We start from the raw sequence: 24,135 nt of genomic DNA on the forward strand, positions 1-24,135 counted from the left end.
CAGTATTCCTTTTTAAATTGTACTCCCCAAGATATAATTATTTTGACATTGTCTGGCTTTCTCATAGCCTTTCTCATTCGTAAGAGGAGAAAAACTTGCCCTGGCTGGTGTGGCTCAGGTGGTTGAGCATTGTCCCGTGCACCGAAAGGTTGCCAGTTCGATTCCTGTTCAGGGCACATACCCAGGTTGTGGGTTATCTGGGTAGGATTGGGTGTCTATGGGAGGCAACCGATTGATGTTTCTCTCTCCCTCCTTCCCTCTAAAATAAAAAAAGTAAAATAAAAAACATACAAAAGCAAACCTAGCCGAAACCGGTTTGGCTCAGTGGATAGAGCGTCGGCCTGCGGACTGAAGGGTCCCAGGTTCGATTCCGGTCAAGGGCATGTACCTTGGTTGCGGGCACATCCCCAGTGGGGGGTGTGCAGGAGGCAGCTGATCGATGTTTCTCTCTCATCGATGTTTCTAGCTCTCTATCCCTCTTCCTTCCTCGCTGTAAAATATCAATAAAATATATTAAAAAAAAAAAAAAGCAAACCTATTTTAAAAAAGAAATAGAAAAACTTTAGATTCACAAATTTTTTTTCTTTTAATCCTCACCTGAGGATAATTTTCCATTGATTTTGAGAGAGAGGGAGGGGAGGAGATAGAAACATTGATGTGAGAGAGATATTGATTGGTTGCCTCCCATACAGGCCTGGACCAGGGCTGGGGATCAAGCCTGCAACTGAGGTTCTTGCCCTTGACTGGAATTGAACCCGGGACTCTTCAGTCACGGGCTGACGCTCTATTCACTGAGCCAAACCAGCCCAGGCTCTATTCTTTCTAAAAAAATTTTTTTCTTGGATGTAAGCATCCAACTTGAAACTGCAAAATGACAGTAACAACATTTCATTGACTAAAAAAGAAAATATACCCCAAACAATTACTATGTAGAGACGATTCAAAGTTCTTTGAGAAGGTGGGAGAGGGAGTGAGGTTTGTTGAGGGGAAAGTGGAGGCAAAAGATATTTAACTTTAATATTCTAATTATTTAAAAAGTAAATTCAGTATATTACTTAAGTAATAAATTTTATTTTTAAAAATCCAAACATAAAAAAGTGCTGTCATCACATGTAGAAAATAAACTTTGAAAGGGCAAGTTATGATAAATGAAAGAGAACATATCTAGTCTTGGCAGGTAGAATAGTTTCAGGAGACTTGCCCTGCCAACATGGCCTAACAATAATTTTCTGACTCATTAGTTCCAAAACTATTAATATTGCATCACATGTATTAAGAAATGTTGGAATGATCACAGTCCTCAAATATTCAGGAAGCCAAACCAGTTTTTTATTTTCCTCCAGAAATATGTTCTGATTATTAACTTTCAATGACTTAAAGAAACATGTTTAAAGTCAAACAACTTAACTTAAAACATATATTAAAGACCCATATATTTTTTAAATGTTCAGGACCTTCTGGAGTTACAGATACTCCATTAGGAAATTGAATAATTAAGCTGCATAATTGTGTTTACATCTTTAAAGTACATACAATTCACCAGGGATTTGGTGGCTAAGTGCAGTTTTTCCTCACTGAGATAGCCTATTGAGAAAACAGTCTTTTCTCCTCAGGGAAAGAAAGGTATGGAAATCACATGAGAAATATTTTAAAGTACTTTTAGCAAAATAATCCACACCATATCAAAATCCTTTAGAACACAGTTAATCATAGTAAGAAACAAAATTGAAAAGTAGAATTCTCTTTTGTTGAGGCTAAAATGATTTGATCCCCAAACCTGTTCTGCTATAATGTAAAGGTGAGCACAACTTAACAGGTATATCACAGGAAATCATAGCATCCATCTTCCAGTAAATTCTAGATTAGCAAATAATTTTCCAGTGACTCTTTAATTGTTTGGTATGCAAATGCAAAGCAGATTCCTATACACATTTGAAAGACAGCTAGAAAATACATTAAAAATATTAAATTTGAGATGTATAGTAAGGTTCATATTTTTTAGATACAGGGCAGCTTTCTCTTGCTTTTATTTAAAAATATTTTTTTCATGAATTTTAATGGTCATATGAAAAAGACATTTATTTTATTTTCATTACTAACCCCGAGGAAGGAAGAACAAATATGGAATAGGCCTCAGAGCTTAGGAATCAAACTACACACCTTTCACAATTGTAAATGGCAAGTGATGGAAGTCCAGGATACTACACTTATTCAGACTCCCACGCACATCAGTTTAAACCACATAAAATGGATATAACATTTGGGCAATTGGCACAGTGGCATTTCTCTGGCACAGCTGAGAACCATTTTAAAATTGTATGACTTTTAGTCCCCACACTTGTTTAAACAAACAAAACAAAATTTATACCTACCACGTAGAAACTTTCAGTTCAACATATTAGCTTTCAGATCAATATATGCCAATATACAGGGGCATTGTGGTTTCATTGCTCAAGAAGCTCCATTCAGCAGAAGAAAAAATGGTAAGTTCTATGTATTCTTGTCTTTCACTGGAACATGTTAACTGATGAGAGGAAAAATGTAGAGATCCATCACAATGGAATACAAGAGGTGCTGGCATTTCCCCTTTGCCATTACAATTATTCTTCTTAGGATGAAACTTGGGATTGCAAATTTAGCTGAATTTACCACAGTTTCAACCTTTGTAAATGAGATAAAGTTCACAATCTGGGCCAGAAACCCCAAGCAGCTGTTGGGAGCAAGAGAGCAATAAGGACAGAAGAAAACAGATTCACCGCATTGTTATCAAGAATTGGTTTCCCTGCTATATACTTCGCCTCATTCGTTGGGCTGTTGACCACCATGCCAGTGTTTTCATCCAAACCTAGAGTGGAAAAGAAGCCACATGAGGTCCAAAATACAAATGACTTGATAAAAAACACCCTTTTTCCTCCAAAGGAAATAATCTTTGAAAGATTAGCAGTCACTTATAAAATGACTTTAGTGGATAATCTATACGGTGAGAGAGATGAACCCTTCATTACAAAAGGCCTCTTTGAATAAATGGGTTTCAGTACCCCTCAATACTGTTTTCTCAACATTGCTGGAGTTCATTCAGAAGTAGAAAAGAGAACATGAAAAGCAGAAATGACATGAAACTGGCAGACTGGGCCTGCCTTCCCAGTGGTTCCCCTCCAAGACCAGCCTATAAAGCCCCCGAGAGTAGAGATCATGTCAGCAGCCTCTGCAATGGATGCCCAGGACCCAGCATGGTGCCAGCACAAAAGAAGCACACCAAGATTTAATGAATGGATTAACCTGTCCACAGCCCACAATTGTTTTTCAACCCACTCAATACGATCAGAAACCTGTCTAGTTAGAACCCAGTTTAGAATAAAACTCTTTAAAAAACTTGCGTGTGTGCGTGTGTGAGTACAATTATTGAGCCTTCGGTGTGAATTAAAATCAGATTGATTCCTCCTTAGCACTGAGATGAGACTAAAAAAACTGAGAGCACAAACATTTTGATTGGTTGTGAGGGGAGTGCAAGGGCAAGCAGATTATATTGGGGCATGAGAATTGGGAGGACAGTACTCAGGGAAACTTTCTCTAGATTCCCAGCCTCTTAATTATATGAATCAAAGGAGAAAATGTAGTTGACTAGCATGTGGAGTAAATATACTCCTAACAAAATATATCAGTACACTGACATGACGGGAGAGCGTCAGAACAAAGCTCAGAAACCTTGTGGGAAAACTGCCTCTCCCTTGTATCTTTAGTGGGGCTAAAAACTCAGTAGGGAGGAAAGCAAACACGATGTCACAGTAGAAAAAGTCACATGTGTATAGTTAGATTAGTACAATAATTGTCTCTAAAATGGACTTGGAAACAAGTAGAAGGACAGGGCATTAAAATGATTTGATCCCCAAACCTGTTCTGCTTTCCTAGGATTAAGTGAAGTCCCATTAGCAAAACCATCTGTTTCCTGCACTGTCATATCCTCCCCACACAGCTTCTACTCCTTGCTCTGCAGGACTAATTCTCTTTCAATGAGCTTCACAAAAAAGCGTAAGAAAATCAAAATCATAGAATAGACTTTGCCTTATCACTCATGGTCTCTCAACTCCTGGTGTCTTTAGGGTTGTTTTCATTGTCATATCCTTTTATTTTCCATATTTCTTTCCCATTTCTTTAACACACCAGTAAGTTGCAATAATTAGTAATGTACTTACCTGTAAATTGCATTGTAGCTCCTAAGTATGAGTCCATAATTGATCCTAGTAATCCAGCCAGACCCCCAAATGCAATAATTGGCCACTGGGGAGCAGAAATGTCCAAATCATTAACAAAAACCAATTGTGTGAGGAAGTAGGCAATGCCCACAAAGGTACCACCAAGGAGACTGGAAACAAGGCCCACTATCGTAACCCCTCCATTGGTCCCTGAAGAAGAAACATGGATAAAATCATCTTGTTAACAATCAGCAAACAATAAAGGCAAGGAAAGCAGAAAATTCTGGTGCCTATCCCCTCAAGACTAATTTAAAAAAAGGGTTCGCTTTGATTTAATCCAAAGATCATAAGACCATAGCCTACTTAGGAAGCAGTCTTTTCTCCTCAATAACTGTTGACACTCTAAGTAGTGAAGTAGCATGGTTCAGTGGAGCTAGACTGCCTGGTTTCAATCTTTGTTCAGCTGTGACTGTGAATGTAGTGAAGGTACCTGACTGACTTCTCTGTTCCTTAATCTCCTTGTTTGTAAAATAGAAATAATCAAAGAACCAACTCATATGTTATTAAGAGTACTTAATGGTAATTCATGTAGATCAATGCCTTGCATATAGTAGTTACTCAAATATGTTAGCTGTTCATGATAATAATGATGAAGGAAAAGAAGAAAAGGAGGCCAGAAGGAACAGGAAAAAGAAAAGGAGGAGTTAGAAAAGGAGAAAAACAAGACAAGGGAAGAAGAAGAAGGGGAGGATGAGGCAATGACAAAGATGACAAAGAAGTTGTAGTAGTTGGTAATAGTAATGGGAAACGGAGATACATGTGAAAGCACTAACCACATACTAGACCCTCAAGAAATACTCTATTGTCCCCCCCTCCCCTTTTCCTTTCTCACTGGTATGTCTGTGAATTAATCTCTATGTTTCTGTACTGTTTTATCTAGGGCTCGCGAACTTCTTCTGTATTTTAAGACTACAGCAATTTTCCAATCAAGGAGACTAACAATTCCTCAAAGACTCTTAGAAACACAATGAATCAAAGTTTTTCTTTTGTTCATTTTTTTTTTTTTAAGAAACTTAAATAAAGACTCACCAACTGGAACTTTCTCCCACGTTGTTATTAGCCTTGGTGGGCTTTTACTCAGAACAGGGCCAATTTCTGAAGCCCATGTGTCACCAGCAGAGCAGGCCAGTGCTGCCAAGAGAGACAAACACATCCAGGAAGCAGTGTGCTGCTTGGAAAAATCTATTGGGATTTCCCCGGGGCCATTTTCTATCATGTACAGTAGGGCCAGCTCTGTGGGTACAGCTCCATTACAGAACACCTGAATCCAATTCCTCTGCCCGCCTAGCAGCAAAAAGGTAGAAAAAAGGACAAGAAATGTTTTTTTCTCAGAAGGAAAATTACGCTGATTTAGGAACTTAAATATTTTAACATTTAAGAAAAGAAAAATGACTAAAATTTTTTAAGTGACTAAAAGTGGGATGGTACCTTTGCCCACATTCTATATTGTTTTAGAATAATGAAAGACTTTAGTGCTTCTAAAATTTTGCTCTTACTTGTTATTGTGGTGAAGTAATGATAAATTAAATCAAGCTACTACTTTAATTCTCATATAACATTTATCTATTTCAACAGTCTAAACATGTTTTGATTAAAAGCTTTTATGTTAGGATGAAACAAAGTTACTCTTTGAAATAACGTCAAACATTGTCCGACTGGTGTAGCTCAGAGGTTGAGCATCTACCCATGAATGAGGAGGTCACGGTTAGATTCCCAGGTCAGGGCCCATGCCCAGGTTTCATGCTCAATCCCCAGTGGGAGGCATGCAAGAGGCACCCGATTGATGATTCCTATCACTGATGTTTCTCATTCCTCTCTCCCTCTCCCTCTCCCTCTCTCTCTGAAATCAATTAAAAATAAAAACATATTAAATAATGTCAAATATAACTCATGTTACCTTCTTTATATTCTGAATCTAGACGCTTCTTTATTTCTCCCTTCCATTTAGTGAGTTTTGAAGAAGAAAGGAAAAACATCAGCAAAGAGGTAAAAAAGCTGAAATTGGCAATAGTTAGGATAAATCCGACTATCAGCCCTGAAAGAAACACATATACACACAGAATTATACTTAATCCAAACATTAATACTGTGAAAAAAAGAATGGATTTTTCCCTGGTTATTTTCACATGATAACCTGAAATATACATATCCATTTTTACCAATTAAGATATTACCAAACAGTAAACTAAATGTCAGTTTGGTTAAATTGAGATGTATTTCTTACTATATTCTGACCTCCTTTCACACAAACTGCTATGTAAATGTAAAATATTATTTTAGAAACACTTTATAATGGAATTACAGAACACAATATGATTTTATTATTAAACAATATGCATTATGTATATTATCCTCCTATATAATAAAAGCCTAATATGCAAATTGTTCCCTCAGGTGGTCGTTCAACCACTCGCTATGACATGCGCTAACTACCAGGGGGCAGTAACCAACTTCCCGTGGTGCCCAGGTTGGGGGCTGCGACCTCTCACTGGCTACCTGGGGACAGGAGGTGCAGTAGAGAATGTGGGGTGTCTGCTGAGCTCGCTCTCATTCCCCCTGCTTCCCTCCCCCCACCCAGGATGCCAGGGCTCTTGCACAGGAGAAGCCCCCATGCTCAGGTGCCAGGAGCCCTAGAGGATCCCGCCCCGTACCCGCACGGCCTCTTCCAGGTAAGCTGGGCCGCAGCCACTGGGACCGCAGGGGCTGGTTGGGCTCCCCGTGGGTTTGCGCAGGAGCTGATCTGTGAGGCCGGCTGGGAGAGAGTGCACTGCCCGCCGGTTTCTGTGCAGCGCTGCTGGGCTGCCCAGAGGCCCACGCTGCGCCCTTGCCCGCAGCATCCAGCTGTGCTCACCGCATCTCCATGTGGGGACTTGGGCGCCATGACTCAGGTGGAAGGGGATGCATTGGGGTCTGGGGGTCCAGAGGTCAGCTGGGACCTGCCCTTCCATGCCAGATGCTCGCGCTTTGATTGCTGGCTAGGCCTAGGGACCGCACTCATGTACGAATTTCGTGCACTGGGCCTCTAGTATACAATATTTGGATGGCTAGTCCAAAGAATTTTCAAATTAACTGTGGTTCTCTCAGGGAGGTAAGACTATCAAGTCTTCCAAATTTCTATTTTTTACATTTTCCTCCCATAGCTTGGGGTTTGTTTTCCAATTTATAAAGAAAAAAATTTAAAATATAAGCTTTTTATCCTTTCCAAGAAGTTTCACATGCTCTCGTGTTGAGCCTCACAAACTAAGTGAGAAGACAGAGCATTTCTTGGATAAGTTTTCCTGCTTAAATCTATGAAAATAATTCTGGACTGCCTGTAGAACCAAAAATGGAATATATACTGTAAATGTGATTTTAGATTTAGATTTTGAGACCTTTCTCTTTGTTTTTTTTTTTTTTTCTTTTGCTTGTTTGGGCAAATAAGGAAGAAAGAGGATACTCTTCATTTTTCCATGAGTGTCCAATTTCAAGAAAAGCTTCTAAAACCTATAGTTCAATTAGGAAAACAAGCAAAAAGGAAGCTTACATTTCATGACACGGAAGAGGAAAAAAAGGAAAGATGTGCCCTCGTCACAGTAATATGGAAAGAGGCCCTGATATCAACTGCTAAATCAATGAAATGTGCTCGAGACTTGCTGTGGGATAAGTAAAAAATTATAAAGCCTCTCCATAGGTATTTCTATAAGGAAAGTACAAGCATATATTGAAATTGGCTTTTTAAATCACACCAAAATTCCTTAAAGGCCCTTTGTTACAAAATTTGAAAGTGTTCTAGTGAGCGAAGTTTGGTGTCAAGGTAGCAAAGCACCCTCATTTCTATTATCACAATGACTATTTAACCCTATAAAAATGAATTAGTGAGGATTCTGGGAAGATGGAGGAGTAGGAAGCACCAGGAATCTGTTCTCCCACTCACCAAGAACTGAACTGGAAAAATCTGTCTGATAAAACTATTTTAGAACTCTAGTCTATTGAAGACTTGTAACTTCTAGAGGAAGGTCTGGGGGAAGCTGCTGTTAATTTCTGTTAATTTCAGCTCTTAGGTAGGTAGCAGCTTCCCATCAACCACTGTCAGCAGGTAGTGCAGGAGTTGCAGGAGCAACTTGTACACAGCTGTGGAAACCAAGTGGGCAATAAAGATCTTGTTTCCTAAATATCAGGATTTGTATTCTGATCACTGAGAGCTACTTCTGATCACAGAGCTACAGACACAGAGGCTGGCAGCTACCCTACACTGTTCCAAGCCCCTCCCTGTTTCACTGAGGCAACTTCCAGGGGATTTAAATGGCTGGTCCCCAACTCCCCTTCATTTTTCTGTTTTCCCTCCTTTTGGGAGCCTGACATTTTAAAGACTAGGCCATTCAAAAGCAATTGCATGTATGTGGGAAAGGTGTAGCCTTGAAAAAGACTGAGGAGACCTTAGGTTTTACACCTCAGGCTGATCCTTGACACAGAGACAACCTACAATAATCAAAAACAAAACAAAAACAAAAAAATTGCAAAGGAGATTCTGATTTCCAGAGTTACCACATTATTTAATTTCAACAAAAATATCACACAGCCTACAAAGAAAGAGGAAAACATGGCCCATTCAAAGGGAAAAAAAAAACCACAATAAATGAACAGAGTTCACTAAGAAAAGCCAGATGGTGGGCCTACTAAACAAAGATTTCAAAACAACTGACTTAAAGATGCTCAAAAGAATATAGGTAGATGAGATGAAAGTCAAGAAAACAATATGGAAATATAAACAAAGAGATAGAAAAACCTAAAAAGAACCCAAAAAGAAATACTGGAACTCAAAAGTACAATAATCCTATCTAATAAAGAGGGAATATGCAAATTGACCATCACACCGTCACAAAGATGGCGGTGCCCATAGCCACAAGATGGCAGTGCCCAGATCCTTAGCCCCCCCCGGAGTCCCCCAGTCCTTTCAGCTCCACCGGGGGGAGGGTGGCAGGCGCGCGGTCCAGCCGCTCCTTGCGCCTGCCACCAGAATCCCACAGTCCTTTCAGCCCAGCCAGGAGGGGGCTGTGGCAGGTGCACAGTGCGGCCAGACCTTCCCACCCAGGGCCACCCTGAGGTGCAGGCAAGCCTCAGATGGAGGCTGCCCAGCCAATGCCCGAGGCACAGGCAAGCCTTGGATGTCAGCTGCCCGAGGCTCAGGTAACCAGGGCCAGCCGAGGCTTGCGCTGCCAGAAGTGGCAGCAGCAGAGGTGTGATGGGGGCGTCGCCTTATCCTGATCACCAGGTCGCCTCCCATCCCTGAGGTAGCAAAGCACCCTCATTTCTATTTTCATGCACTGGGCCTCTAGTAAAAATAAAAAATGCACTAGAGATTCAAGTTTGATCAGGCAGAAAAAAGAATGAGTATGCCCTGGCCAGGTTGCTAATTTGGTTTGGGCATTGTTCTGTACACCAAAAAGGTTGCAGGTTCAATTGCTAGTCAGGGTTCAATCTCCAGGCAGGGTGCCTATAGGAGGCAACCGATCAATGTTTCTCTCTCTTCCCTCCTTCCTCTCTCTCTAAAAATCAATAAGCCCTAGCTGGTTTTGCCCAGGAGATAGAGCGTCGGCCTTCAGACTGAAGGGTCCCAGGTTCGATTCCAGTCAAGGGCACATACCTTGGTTGCAGGCTCTATCCCCTGGCCCTGGGGGAAGGGGAGGCAACTAATTGATGTGTTTCTCTCTTTCTCTCCCCCTTCCTTCCACTCTCTCTAAAAGTCAATGGAAGTGTATCCTGGGGTGAGGATTAACAAAGCAAACAAACAAATAAATAAAAATAAATATAAAAACATATCCTCAGGTGAGGATTTAAAAAAAGAATTAGTGAACTCAAATACAGGATAATGGAAATTATTGAATCTTAAGAACAGAAACAAAATAGATTGAAGAAAACTGAAGGGAGCCTGGGGGATTTGTGGGACACCATTAAGTAGACCAACATCCAAATGTGGAAATCCCAGAAGGAGACGAGAAAGGGAGAAGGGGGCAGAGAAATTATTTGAAGAACTATTGGCTTAAAACTTCCCAGGTCTGATGAAAGAGATGAATATAAACATGCAAAAATCTAAACAAATGCCAAATAGATGAGTTCAAAGAGACCCACACTGAGACACACTATAATCAAACTTTCCAAAGACAACAAGAGAAGCTTGAAAGCAATAAGAGGTAAGCAACTGGTCACAAACAAGGGATCAGAAACTTTGGAGGTCAGAAGGCCAGAAGGCCAGAAGGCACTGGGCTGATATAGTCAGTACTAAGAGAAAAGAAAAATAAACTAAGAATGCTATATCTAGCCAAACATGAGGGAGAAATTAAGACAGAGTCTCAAAATGTTAATGAGGTTATGCTGGCAAAAAATTCAAAGTATAATGTTATAACTTTAGGATGTTAAATGTAATTCTCTTGGTAACCAAAAAGAAAATAGTTATAAAATATACTCAAAAGGAAATAAGAATGAAAACATTACACTACAAAAAAATAATTAGCCCTCGCCAGTGTGGCTTAGTTGGATGACAGCCTTCCCATGCACCCAGAGGTCACTGGTTCACACAGGCCCGGGTTGCAGGCTTGATCCCCAGTAAGGGGCATGCAGGATGCAGCTGATTGATGTTTCTCTTACCAATATTTCACTCTCTCTCGCTCTCCCTTCCTCTTTCTCTAAAATATCAATAAAGACATATTAAAAAACAATTAAACACAAAAAAGACCGTAATGCAGGAAAAGAGGAACTAAAAACTGTAAGTCATATAGAAAACAAATAGCAAAATGACAGAAGTCTTTCCTTATGGATAATTACTTTATTTTTTTAATATATTTTTATTGCTTTCAGAGAGGAAGAGAGAGGGATAGAGAGTTAGAAACATCAGTCAGCTGCCTCCTGCACGCCCCCTACTGGGGATGTGCCCGCAACCAAGGTACATGCCCTTGACCGGACTCGAACCCGGGACCCTTCAGTCCACAGGCCGACGCTCTATCCAGTGAGCCACACCAGTCAGGGCTGGATAATTACTTTAAATGTAAATTAAACACTCCAATCTTTTGATTGGCAAAATGAATAAAAATACATGATAAATCTATATACTGTCTACTAGAGACTCATTTTAAATCCAATGACACAAATAGGTGGAAAATAAAAGGAGTTAAAAAGATTTTCTATGCAAATAGTAACCAAAAGAGAGCAGGGCTGGTTATACTAACAGACAAAATCAGACTACTGTGCCCATGTGACATGACCCCATCATATATTTTTTAAAGGATTTCCTTTTTTTTCTGACATAACAAGATACTATAGGCTCACCCCAAATCGACTTTGCCCCAGCCCTGGAAAGAGCCATTTCTCATAAACTGCCCTGGGTCAGTTTAGTGGGGAATGGATATTAGAGGTCAAGGTCTAGGCTCACACTGTGCTCATTGCTACTGGGGTATATTTGCTTTTTGTGGACAGGGCATACACATATATACACAAATATACACACATGCACATACACATATGCATGCATATATATGTGCACATATATATGTAAATATTCATACACATAAATATTTTAGAAATCGCAAGATTACATCAATAACTCTATTTCCAACCCATCTCCACAGGCTCTCTATTGCTTTCCATATTTGTATGCCTCTTTCTCCTTAGTAAAAAACCTGGCTTCAAACAATGACAATGTCACTCATTTGCTCAATCCTTTATTACATCTAAAACTATTTTAGAATTGCTTCACCCCTACTATGACAAAAATAAACCTACCAAAAATAATTTTGGACTGGTTTGCAATTTTCCCCTCCCCCTAACCAAGACACAGTTAAATACTGTGTTAGTAAATTATTCATTTTCTTTTTTTTCTCTTCAGTGTGCTTATGATATTAATTTAAAATACAACTATGTTCACCTGTCTTAGTTTGCTTTCAGTTTTAGATTTCCCCCTCCATCTTTACTGATTAAATTTCATAAATCTGTAAAACACCGGCACGCTTTCAAAAATCAAACTATACAAAAAAGTATACTCAGAAATGCCACTTCCACCCAAATCCCTTCTGTTCCTCTATATTTTGCTCTCCCTCCATTTTCTGTAGGTAACCAACTTCACTTTTCCCCAGTTTATTATTGTTTCTTTTGATAAAGATAAGCAGATATATGCATGTTTTGTTATTTTTTCTTATTCCTTACACAAAAGGGAGCATTCTCTACATGCTCTTTTGAATTCTCAGGCACACTTTCATACTAATTTCACAAACCTTCTTTTAGGGAGAGAATGTGCGAATCTACCATTGAGCACTTAAATCTGTGGCACCCAAGAAATTTACATTCTGCTTTATAAATTGGTCTCTCACGAGTTTGGCTGCTTCAAGTCTTAACTTGTGGGTCTGACAAAAATCCAAGTTTTAGCCCTGCAGGGATTGATACCAGCTTCCCAGAATGTGATAACCACATCAAGGCACTATTACATTGTGTAGCTCTGTCCCGGCTGCCTGCTTGTATTTTTTTTTTCCTTTCCACTGAATTTATTGGGGTGGCCTACTTGTTTTTTAACTACAAACTTTTCCATTTCTGACTAACTCTACGACTGACAATTCTGTTCTCTGTAACTCTTATGATAAAAATATCCAATTTTGCTATATGAAGATTTTTATTAAATAACACATTAAACAAAATTATAGTAAGTAATGGAATAAAAAATTAAATAAGTGTCAAATAAGTTAATATTTACTTAATAAATAAGTATTAAACTATATTTTATTAAATAATAGAATAGGAGACAAGGGTCCTATTTTTGTAGTAACTCTTTTCATTGGTTAGCTCAAGGTTCAAGTACTGCAACTGAGACATTTATTGATTGATTTACCCAGACATACTCAATTATTGGCATTTTACTTAAATTTAGTACATTTTAATTGAGAGTGCAAGAAATAGGCTAATGCTGTATGAAATACATACTAATAAAGTGCTGTAGTTCTGCAGTTGAATAGTGTGGAGTACAAATCTCAGCTCCTCCATTTACCTCTACATGACTAGGAGAAGTTGCCTAACCTAAAGCTTGGATTTCTCATCTCTATATATAAAAGCCTAAGCGACCATTACGACTGAACAAGTGGAACGACTGGTCGACCAGTTGTTATGATGTGCATTGACCACCAGGGGGCAGACGCTCAATGTGGGAGCTGCCTCCTGGTGGTCAGTCCCTCCCACAGCCAACCTCCTACAGCCAGCCAACCTCCCATTGTCCCTCCCCCCCAGCTGGTCCCGCCCCCCGGCCAGCCGGCCAACCTCCCGCAGTCCCTTCCCCTCAGCCGGTCCTTCCCCCTCGCCAGCTGGCCAACCTCCTGCAGTCCCACCCCCAGCCAGCCAACCTCCTGTGGTCCCTCCCCGCCATCCCTTCGCCTGACCAGCAGGCCCTGATCTGCCCAGCCCCGATTGGCCCAGGGACCCCACCCATGCATGAATTCATGCACCACGCCTCTAGTTAGGAAATAAGAGGAATAATAATTCCTATCTCACTGGCTTACTGCAAAAACTTAAAAGAGATAATTTTTATAATGTGATATTTTCCAGCATGTAGAAGCCCCTTTATAAATATTAATTAATATCATGGGTAGTGCCTTAGCTGGTTTGGCTCAGTGGATAGAGTGTCGGCCTGCGGACTGAAGGGTCCTGGGTTTGATTCTGGTCAAGGGTACATGCCCGGGTTGTGGGCTCCATCGCCAGTAGGAGGAGTGTAGGAGGCAGCCATCAATGATTCTCTTTCACCATTGATGTTTCTATCTCTCTCCCTTCCTCTCTGAAATCAATAAAAATATATTAAAAAAAACAAAACAAAATAAGGTGCTCCCAAAACACTAGAAGACTCAAGGATTATGGCTGACTTCTGACTTTAAAATAACTAAATTCTGTACCTAATTTAGGTACAGCGGGCCACAGAGTGGCAGAAAAAGATAAGGGTAATTATCCAGTTAGTAGCTGTGGTCCAACTAACAAAAGACTGCACACATTCCTGAATGTATGTTAGAGCTTTGAATGCACTTCCAGGAAGCTATCTAAAAAGAAATGGCCAACCTCCAGAGCCTACTGCATCCTGCTTATGAATGAACTTTCCTGACTATTGCCCACAACCAATCAAAAGTACAAATATTTCTTCCTTAAGGACTGTGCACCTATCCTACAATTGCCCCTGCTTCATCCCCTCCTTCTCTATATCCAGTGTATATTCTTTCAAAACAACATACATCTTTAAAAGAGCCCCATCAGTTCTCCTCAATAGTAAGTCAATAATGCCTTATTTCATAAGAAAAAGACATTCTTGTCTCTCCATCTGGCTTTGCTGCTGGTGTTTTGGATTGTATGTCCTAGGACCTGATCTTTTTTTCTGGCTAGCATATGACTCAATAACCCCTTTCTTTCACAAAAGCTTTTGGCCTCGAAGGTTTTTTTTAAAAATATATTTTATTGATTTTTTACAGAGAGGAAGGAAGAGGGCTAGAGAGTTAGAAACATCGATGAGAGAGACACATCGATCAGCTGCCTCTTGCACACCTCCTACTGGGGATGTGCCCACAACCAAGTTACGTGCCCTTGACCGGAATCGAACCTGGGACCTTTCAGTCCGCAGGCCGACGCTCTATCCACTGAGCCAAACCGGTTTTGGCATGCCTCGAAGGTTTTTTGTTTAACAACATGAAGGCCTAAAGAACCAAGAGGTTGGAAGACCTGTTGAACACTGTACAAGGAAGGAGACCCTTTGATTTGTGGACTTGCATTACTGTTTCTCAGACTTTGTACTTACCCAAGCAATCTTCTAATTATCTTTTGACTTCTCAAATAACCTGACTACAAGAATAGGGCTTGCCTGAACAGTGATGTTTACATTCCAGTTGGTCTGGTAGTTCCATATTTTATCAGATGAATAAAGTAGCATTCTGGCTCATATATCAGTCCCTTGCAATAATGAGCAGCATAAACCAGGTTCCTTGGCTCTGATCAACTCTGGGTACCTGATAGAATGAGGTTTCCATTTCAGAAAGACTGGACACCAGACCTAAACTATGTTAAAGAAAGTTGTTAAGGCCCTAGCTGGTTTGGCTCAGTAGATAGAGTGTCAGCCTGCAGACTGAAGAGTTCCAGGTTCGATTCTGATCAAGGGCACATGCCTGGGTTGCAGGTTCCATCCCCAGTAGGGGGTGTGCGGGAAGCAGCCGATCAATGATTCTCTCTTATTGTTGATGTTTCTCTCTCCCTCTCTCTTCCTCTCTGAAGTCAATAAAAATATACTTAAAATATATCTATCTATCTATCTATCCTATCTAATAAAAGAGTAATATGCAGATTGACCATCACTCCAACACACAAGATGGCTGCTCCCATGTGGACACAAGATGGCCACCACTAGATGGCCAGCAGGGGACGGCATTTGGGAGGGACCAGGCCTGCAAAAAAGGGCAGTTGGGGGCGATCAAGCCTGCAGGGGAGGGCAGTTAGGGGTGACCAGGCCAGCAGAGGAGGGAAGTTGGGGGTGAATGGGCCTGCAGGGAAGGGCTGTTGGGGGGGACCCAGGCCTGCAGGGGAGGGCAGTTAGGGGTGACCAGGCCTGCAGGGGAGGATAGTTAGAGGTGACCAGGCCTGCAGGGGAGGGCAGTTAGGGGTGACCAGGCCTGCAGGGGAGAGCAGTTAGGGGTGACCAGGCCTGCAGGGGAGGGCAGTTAGGGGCAAACAGGCTGGCAGGGGAGCAGTTAGGCATCAATCAGGCTGGCAGGGGAGTGGTTAGGGAGTGATCAGGCTGGCAGGCAGAAGTGGTTAGGGGCAATCAGGAAGGCAGGCAGGTGAGCAGTTGGGAGCCAGCAGTCCTGGATTGTGAGAGGGATGTCCCTCAAGGGGTCCCAGATTGGAGAGGGTGCAGGCTGGGCTGAGGGACACACTCCCCATGCACAAATTTCATGCACTGGGCCTCTAGTATATATATTTAAAAAAATAAAAGAGTGGTTAAGGTCATCCTTGTGAGACAATCACCAGCCTTTCCTGACAACACCCCATTTGCTGTGCACTTCCAATACACTTACAGCATCTCCTTCAGGGGATTAAATGCCCAAAACCTATCATATTTATCATCTGTCTCTCCTGACTACAAATATAAGCTCTCTGACATTGGGATTTTTACCCATTTTGTTCACTACTAAATCCTAAGTTCCCAGAATAGTGCCTGGCATATAGGGAACCCTCACTAAATATTTGTTGAACAACTGAATGAAAAAAATGGTAAACCATTAAGCCTAATAGTCTTGGCAAGTGAAATTAAATTCGAACTTTCAAGTCAAAAGCCTGATGACATATTATCCACACTGACATGTTCAAAGGAATACAGTGAATAACTAGACTAGACAATATTTCTTTGGAGCAAATCACCTGCATAGTACTTTGCAGTTTACAAGCATTTTCCCACATATCCTCTCATGTGATTTATCCCACATTCTAGAAATACTCTTTCAAGGAGACTCCACTTCAGTGTTCACTTTAAGCATTGCCTCAATACCCCTCTCATTCTTCTATAAACATTGAGCTATTCGTTCCTATGTCAATAAGGATTCTAAACACCCAGATCCTGTGGAAGTTCTGAAACTCTTCTCAATCCTAAGCACAGTAATTAGTAAAAGTCCTTTGACTATGAATAGCAGTAGTGGAATAAAAACAATAATAACTTACATTTGTAAAACATTATTATGCATGCCAGGTATTATGCTAAACATTTTACATGGATAATTCCTCATGATAAGTCAGTGCCCAAGGTACTGTTATCCCCTTCTATTTTGCAGATGTGAAAATTACAACACTGAAAGTTTAAGTGACTTGTAGTCATACTCCACAACACTATTCCCAAGTACTGTGATATACTTTAAATCAGCATTATAATATTTTGTCCTTAAGGGGGAAAAAAAGATACAAGCAAAAAAGATATCAACATGCCATAGAATGAAGTGATTAGGAAAAGAGCAGAGGTTTTAAAATCAATCTACATGTTTCCTAAGCACCTATTATGTGTGTAACACTATTTAAAGAAGCATGGGACACAGAAGCATAAGATCACTCTGTCTTCAGGGACTTTATAATATGGTTGAAAATAGATAATAAATCACTAAAGGTGAATGTTGGTATAGTTTTAAAAGATGTGTTGTCCCACACATTATCTTGCTTGAGCCTTACCAATAAGTTCACAGGACCTAGTTCACAAAAGATAAAGAAAAATGAGGCTCTGTGGAGTTAGGCAAGGTGGCAAAGATCATAGAGATAGCAGGTAGCAGTGCTAAGATTCAAATACCCATCTTCTAATTCTAAATTAAGCTAGGTAGAGATGAATGGAGGCCCAAGGGTGAGAAGGCAGAAAAGAAAATGGTAGCAGAAAACAAAAAACAAAAGTAGAGATCAGAAAAATAAGAGAAAGTCAATATACAACAGGGAAATCAAAGGAAGACAACTTGAAGAATGACTTAACCCTTCCTGCTATAGATCAAGAAAAATAAAAATCAAGGCAAGGATACCCGAGAAAGGATATTTTTTAGCAAAGCATAACTCTGTTATTATATTTAAGGAGATACTGTTCAAATTATTTGCTATAAACAGGGTACTACTTCCAAAGTGCTCACAACAGTGCCTGATACATAGTATGTATAATATTACATTTAGAAAATAAATATAACAACCATTCCTAACACTTATTGATTATATGGTAAGACAAAAATCATATAAAAATATCAAAATGGCCCTAGCTGGTTTGGCTCAGTAGATAGAGTGTCGGCCTGTGGACTGAAGGGTCTCGCGTTCTATTCCAGTCAAGGGCACATGCCCAGGTTGCGGGCTTGATCCTCAGTAGGGGGCATGCAGGAGGCAGAAGATTGATGATTCTCTCTCATCATTGATGTTTCTCTCTTTCTCTCTCCCTTCCTGAGGTCAATAAAAATATATTTTAAAAATTCTTTTAAAAAAAAGCAACGTCTGTTAGCTATTTTTTCCAATGGCTCCTTTATTTCACACCTAGGGAGAGTGCTCCAATGTTTTTGCTAGCAGATACTAATAGTTTAATCCAACTAAAGGAGCAGAGTAACCAAGGTCCTCAAAAGTCTATTAATTTACTTGCTATAAATTACAAAGTTAAATTTGTACATTACACTAAAAGGGTATGTTACTATCTGAAAACTTGACAGAATAGGAATGCTGAGCAATATATAACTTTAACATTGTGATTTATAGTCTCGTATATTCAGAATTTAGAAAATGTGAGTTTAAATCACATAAGCGTGCACTTACTATATGGTTAAACATTCAACAGCAAAACATACCTCCTAAAGCCCCACTGTGATCTAGACTTTTCTTTTTAAAGCCATTTGATGCAATCAAAACAGGAACAACAACAGAAAACAGCCAACGCCAAGGAGAAATAGGCTGTAAGTTACCTGAAAAAATATAAAGGTAGAGTGTAAATTGTGTGAAGCTTGCATAGGTTAGTCTTGGCTGTAAACATTGATAACTGCATTCTAAATTGAAATACTGTCAAAAGTAGGAAAACTGAAATAAAGTCACCAATGTAAAATATTTATGTTGAGACTTGATATTTTCAGAGGCAATAACCAAATAAGTCAATAACCAAATAAGTCCTGTCCAAATTTTGGAAACCATTTACAACTATTTATAGTAATGGGTATTTAACACATATTTAAAGATTTAAAATTAAATTTTTTTTGGAGAGGAAGCATGTATTAATTCTCAAGAATAGCACACAACAAACTCCTTTCTAATAGGATCCAATTATTCCTCTCTCTGCCTTTCAGAGATTTTTTTTTTTTAAGTAACATTCTCACATGCTACGTATCTCAGGATTCAATGATTAGCAACTGATTTTTCCAAAGATTGCAGCTCATAGATGTTTTGCTTGGCTAGCATAACGTTTTTAAACAATTTGATGTACCAAAAAACAAACAAACTAAAAAACAAAAACCAAAGAATAAACAATGAGCTAATATTTAAAAATTACATTTCATATACCAATACAGATTCTTGGCTTCTGCCTTGTAAACTAGAAACTTGAGCCATGTGGCAGAATTGACTGTAGGTGAAGAGAGGCAGCCTCTTTTACTTTTTAAAAAATGTTTTTATTGATTTTAGAGAGAGAGGAAGGGAAGGAGATAGAGAAATAGAAGAATCATAGATCATCTGCCTCCTGCACGCCTGCTACTGGGGATTGAGCTTGGTACCGAGCATGTGCCCTAACTGGGAATCCAACCACGGACATCTTGGTTCATGGGTCCACGTTCAACCACTGAGCACACCAGCCCGGCAGAGGCTGCCTTTTTTAGATGAATCATTGTTTTCCCGTTTGAAGTGCCCACCATTCCTGACAGACTCCCTAACACCAAGGCCGAGTGACTACAGCAAAGGAAAATGTGAACTATTGCTTGTGCCTATGTTTCTATAAAAATAGGAAAATGAAAGACAAAGAAGGTCAAATGTTCAACAACAAAAACAACCCGTGAAAATCCTATTTCTGAGAGAGAAAACTATTCCCTTGTGTTTAAATAGAAGGACCTGGGACAGCTTCACTTATTTACATCTGGTGCCTGGCTCCAGGGGACCTTCAATTTACAAATCCTGTTTTGTTCTATTGAGTTCGTCATAGTTAATACTGTTACTAAGGAGAATCTCCTCTCAGATCTCTCCTCTCCAACCCCTCATCCCCTACTGTGACTCACTACGATTGTCAATCTAAGAAATATTCAAACCTGTGAAGAATTTTAGTGAGTTTATTTGAGCCACAACTGTCGACAATTTCCGGGAAACAAAATCTCAACAAATTGAGATGATGCTCCAGAGAATGGCAATTTTATACATTACAATAGAAAGAGGAGACGTTAAGTCGGTTACGTGAAATCCACTGGGGAGAAAGCAAAGTGGGGAAATCTCTGGGACTGGATAAAAAGTAAAATGATAGACACATACTTTTTTTACTTAGGTGGGTGCAGGATAGTTTAGTCAACAATTAACTAAATAACAGTAAGGGATTTGTGGTCTCTGCAGAGTGGTGCCTGTGCTTTTAGGGTTCCGGAAAAAGGAAAATTACTTTGACATTCCAACAAATGTTATTGTAGATGAAAAAAGACAATAGACAGGCTCAGTTAAGGTAAAGATTGACCTTTGTCGGGGAAGATGCTGGCCAAGGACCTTTGTCGGGGAAGATGCTGGCCAAGGGCATTACCTACCACAAACTGCTTTTAGCATAAAAAGTTTTAATTTCATCCCGGCAGGCATGGCTCAGTGGTTGAGCGTTCAACAGTGCAATTCCCGGTCAGGGCACATGTCTGAGTTTTGGGCTCCATTCCCGGTGGGGGGTGGGCAGGAGGCAGCCAATCGATGATTCTCTCTCATCACTGATGTTTCTGTCTCTCTCTCCTTTCTGAAATCAATAATATTAATATATATATATATATATATATATAATTTATTTATTTATTTATTTTTTAGTTTTAATTTCAGACCATCCTGTGTTGTTACTTTAAGGCCACCATGCAGGTCTTCCCTGAGCTAATCAGATAGCATGGTGGCCCCTTTTCGTCCCTATGATGACCAGCCCAGAGAGTTTCCGTAACCTGGAGAACACCATTCGATTATTAACGTGTCTCTGAAAGAGGACTAAGACCTGAACTGGTAATCACTTACAATATAATCATTTATGAGTTTACTTTCTCACTCTATTTCTCACTTTTCTTCTTGAACTGGCCAGTATTTTTTTTTAATTTATTTTATTGATTTTTTACAGAGAGGAAGGGAGAGGGATAGAGTTAGAAACATTGATGAGAGAGAAACATCAATTAGCACACCCCCTACTGGGGATGTGCCCACAACCAAGGTACATGCCTTTGACAGGAGTCGAACCTGGGACCCTTCAGTCTGCAGGCCTACCCTCTATCCACTGAGCCAAACCGGCCAGGGCAGTATTTTGTTTTTATAGAAGTACCAAAGAAGTTTGTGTAAATGCATACTTATGCTCTAATGCAGATGCAAAACCTTAAAAGACTTGAGTCCCGAGTACCTTCTATTTATGCAAGGTGGCCCCAGACTTTAAAAGGACTGTTCTTTTGAAATGACCAAACAGCAAACAAATCCTCTAAATCTCCAAATATAAACACTATACTTTTTATTTTTACAGGACAAATAAAACTGATAAAGTACATTATGAATATTCTTATTAAAAGTATTACTTTATGTGCTTTACAAAAACTATGCTTTAGTTATTTCTCACCAAGATAGATGTAATAATTACATAATTACATATTCTGAAATACATGTAACTAATGTTATCACAAGCAGCATTTATTAAAGGGTTTAGAACGTTAAATGCACTGTTTATACTTTCTGGGAAATTAAATCCAGGCTGTGGAAGTTAAGTAAACACAATTTATAACCAACTTATATACGGAGGATAGAACTTTTGGGTTTCACAATGATACCATTTTAAATTCCACTGATTAGTTAGTTTATTTAAAAAAGAACTCGGGCCCTGACGGGTTTGGCTCAGTGGATAGAGCTTCGGCCTGAGGACTGAAGGGTCCCAGGTTCGATTCCGGTCAAGGGCATGTATCTGGGTTGCAGGCACATCCCCAGTGTGGGGTGTGCAGGAGACAGCTGATCGATGTTTCTCTCTCATCGATGTTTCTAGCTCTCTATCCCTCTCTCTTTCTCTCTTTGAAAATCAATAAAATATATTAAAAAAAATAAAAAAGAACTCGGAACATTCATACTTACCATAATAGGTGCTTGCAGTCATAGACAAAATCCAGAAAGCTAAAGAAATGCAAATGATCAGACTCAATATAACTATATTAGTTATCATCTTTATATATTTTTTGCATATACTGTCGTCAATATCTGTCATGAAAAATAAAGATTTGAGCAACTGGGGAAGAAAATATATAGCATTTCTCAGAAAAATAATCATTTAAGTTGCCAGCAAAGCACTTGTGTGGAGGCGAACATAAACGCCAACATCTTCCAACGATCAAAACAGTAATATAAAGGCAAACTATTCCTGGAAACTTGCTGGTGGAGAGGTTAACGATCCATTGATAAAACAAAATGCATGCTCCCACGGGGGGCTGGCTCCTAGGCGGCGGTCACTTCACACCCTGTCACTTCGCATCTGAACACCCCGGGCAGGAAGATGGAAGAACAGCGGAAGCAGCCAATCAGCGGTCGCGAGGATGGCGAGCTCCGCTCCCACCGCCCGCCCACGCGCCGACGCAGTGGGTCGGTGCCACAAAGTGGCGGAAGTGGAGTTGGAACCCGGACGAGTCCTGGCAGCTAGCCCGACGAGACAGAGAGCGGTCACGGTCCGGCGGCCCCCCGCGCCGACCTGGAGTCCAGATCCAGCCAGCCAGCGCCTAGGGCCTGGAGCTCAGCCCGCGGCTACCGCGTCTCCACCTCCGGCGGCTCCCTTTCCGCGCGCAGGCGCCGTGGCCGCCCGAGGACGTCGCCGCGTTCACGTGAGCCTTTAAAAGGCGGTTCCAAGGTCGTGGGGCTCGGGCCCACCCACTGAGTTGGCTGCTGCGGCTCGGACGTGGGGGGTTTGTACTGCCCCTAGCAATAGTATTGGTATCTGGGACCTCATGTTTGAGGGCACATGGAAACGCTAAAAAGTGAAACCACCGCCTGGGTAGTAACAGAATAAAGGAATGCAGGTGAATTTAGACCCCGTAACTCCATTTCAAGCATAATACTCAAATACTTTTTCATCTATGAGGAATTAATGACATATTATGGATTGGGGATGGCATATAAATGTGCTGTAAAACAGAATTTTATGACGGGCAAAATAATTTAAAACAACATTTAGTACCTATTACGTGCTGGGCACTGCTGGCTGCTAGAGATGTGAAGATAAAGCTAGACATCGTTTCTGCTATTGAGCTCTCAAATTAATGTCATGTTATCACTTTCAATGTGGAAAGCTGTTCCCACACCTCGCATTTGAAGTGTGTGCATTCAGTCATTTCATTTTGAAAGCAGAACGTCTTGTTACCAGTAATAATCCAAATCTCGTGGCTGATTTTACGTTTTACTTTAAATAAATTTTGTTTGCCTGGGTTAACAGTACCTGATACTTACGTTACATTTATGAACTTTTTCAGTTAATAGCTGACAATGTAAGAAGAGCAGGCAAGTCAGTTTCAGACATAGAACCCAAATGTATTTGAACCCACTAAGTATTTTTTAAAAACACACTATTTTAAATCTAAAAATACATGCCAAGACAACACCCTTTCCTTTGTTGAGGGACCTAATTAACTAGTTAACTGAGAACCAAATCTGTGAAGTAGGACTAAATGGTAATGGCTTTCCCTTTCTATAGACTACATGCATATGTACCCACTCTTTCTTTTAGTCTGTTCTGCACAAATAATTGGATAACCTGAGAAAGCAGACTGGCCAATATCAGTGATATCAAACAATTCCTATTATTAATTGTAAAAGCTAGTATCTTTTTGGTTTAGCATATTGACTTTGTACATTCTTTTTTTTTTTTTTATAAATCTTTATTGTTCAGATTATTACAATTGTTCCTCTTTTTTCCCCCCATAGCTCCCCTCCACCCGGTTCCCACCCCACACTCTGCCTTTACCCGCCCCCCCTCCCCCGTCCTCATCCATAGGTGTCGATTTTTGTCCAGTCTCTTCCTGTACCCCCCACACCCCTTTTCCCCCCCGAGGATTGTCAGTCCACTCCCTTTCTATGCCCCTGATTCTATTATGTTCACCAGTTTATTCTGTTCCTCAGATTTTTTATTCACTTGATTTTTAGATTCACTTGTTGATAGATATGTATTTGTTGTTCATAGTTTTTATCT

At 40.2% G+C, this 24,135-nt stretch overlaps 1 protein-coding gene across 4 annotated transcripts; it reads right to left on the minus strand.

The window, feature by feature from the left end:
* Positions 1–1,307: 1,307 nt before the first annotated feature.
* Positions 1,308–22,772, minus strand: TMEM19 (transmembrane protein 19). 4 transcript variants are annotated; one of them, XM_080659523.1, is made up of 7 exons: positions 22,645–22,744; positions 22,038–22,076; positions 18,581–18,694; positions 6,151–6,288; positions 5,283–5,537; positions 4,194–4,403; positions 1,308–2,845 (listed from the first exon to the last, which is right to left on the minus strand). In XM_080659523.1, the coding sequence occupies exons 2-7, from the start codon at positions 22,057–22,059 to the stop codon at positions 2,682–2,684; spliced, it is 903 nt and encodes a 300-aa protein (XP_080515649.1). In that variant the 5' UTR covers positions 22,060–22,076; positions 22,645–22,744; the 3' UTR covers positions 1,308–2,681. The 4 variants fall into 4 exon arrangements, with proteins under 4 accessions (XP_080515649.1, XP_080515648.1, XP_080515650.1 ...); XM_080659522.1 differs by having other exon boundaries at positions 22,382–22,744; XM_080659524.1 differs by having other exon boundaries at positions 4,194–4,278; positions 22,382–22,737.
* Positions 22,773–24,135: the final 1,363 nt, after the last annotated feature.

This window comes from Plecotus auritus (genome assembly GCF_963455305.1).
Source record: "Plecotus auritus genome assembly, chromosome: 3".
Classification (NCBI taxonomy): domain Eukaryota; kingdom Metazoa; phylum Chordata; class Mammalia; order Chiroptera; family Vespertilionidae; genus Plecotus; species Plecotus auritus.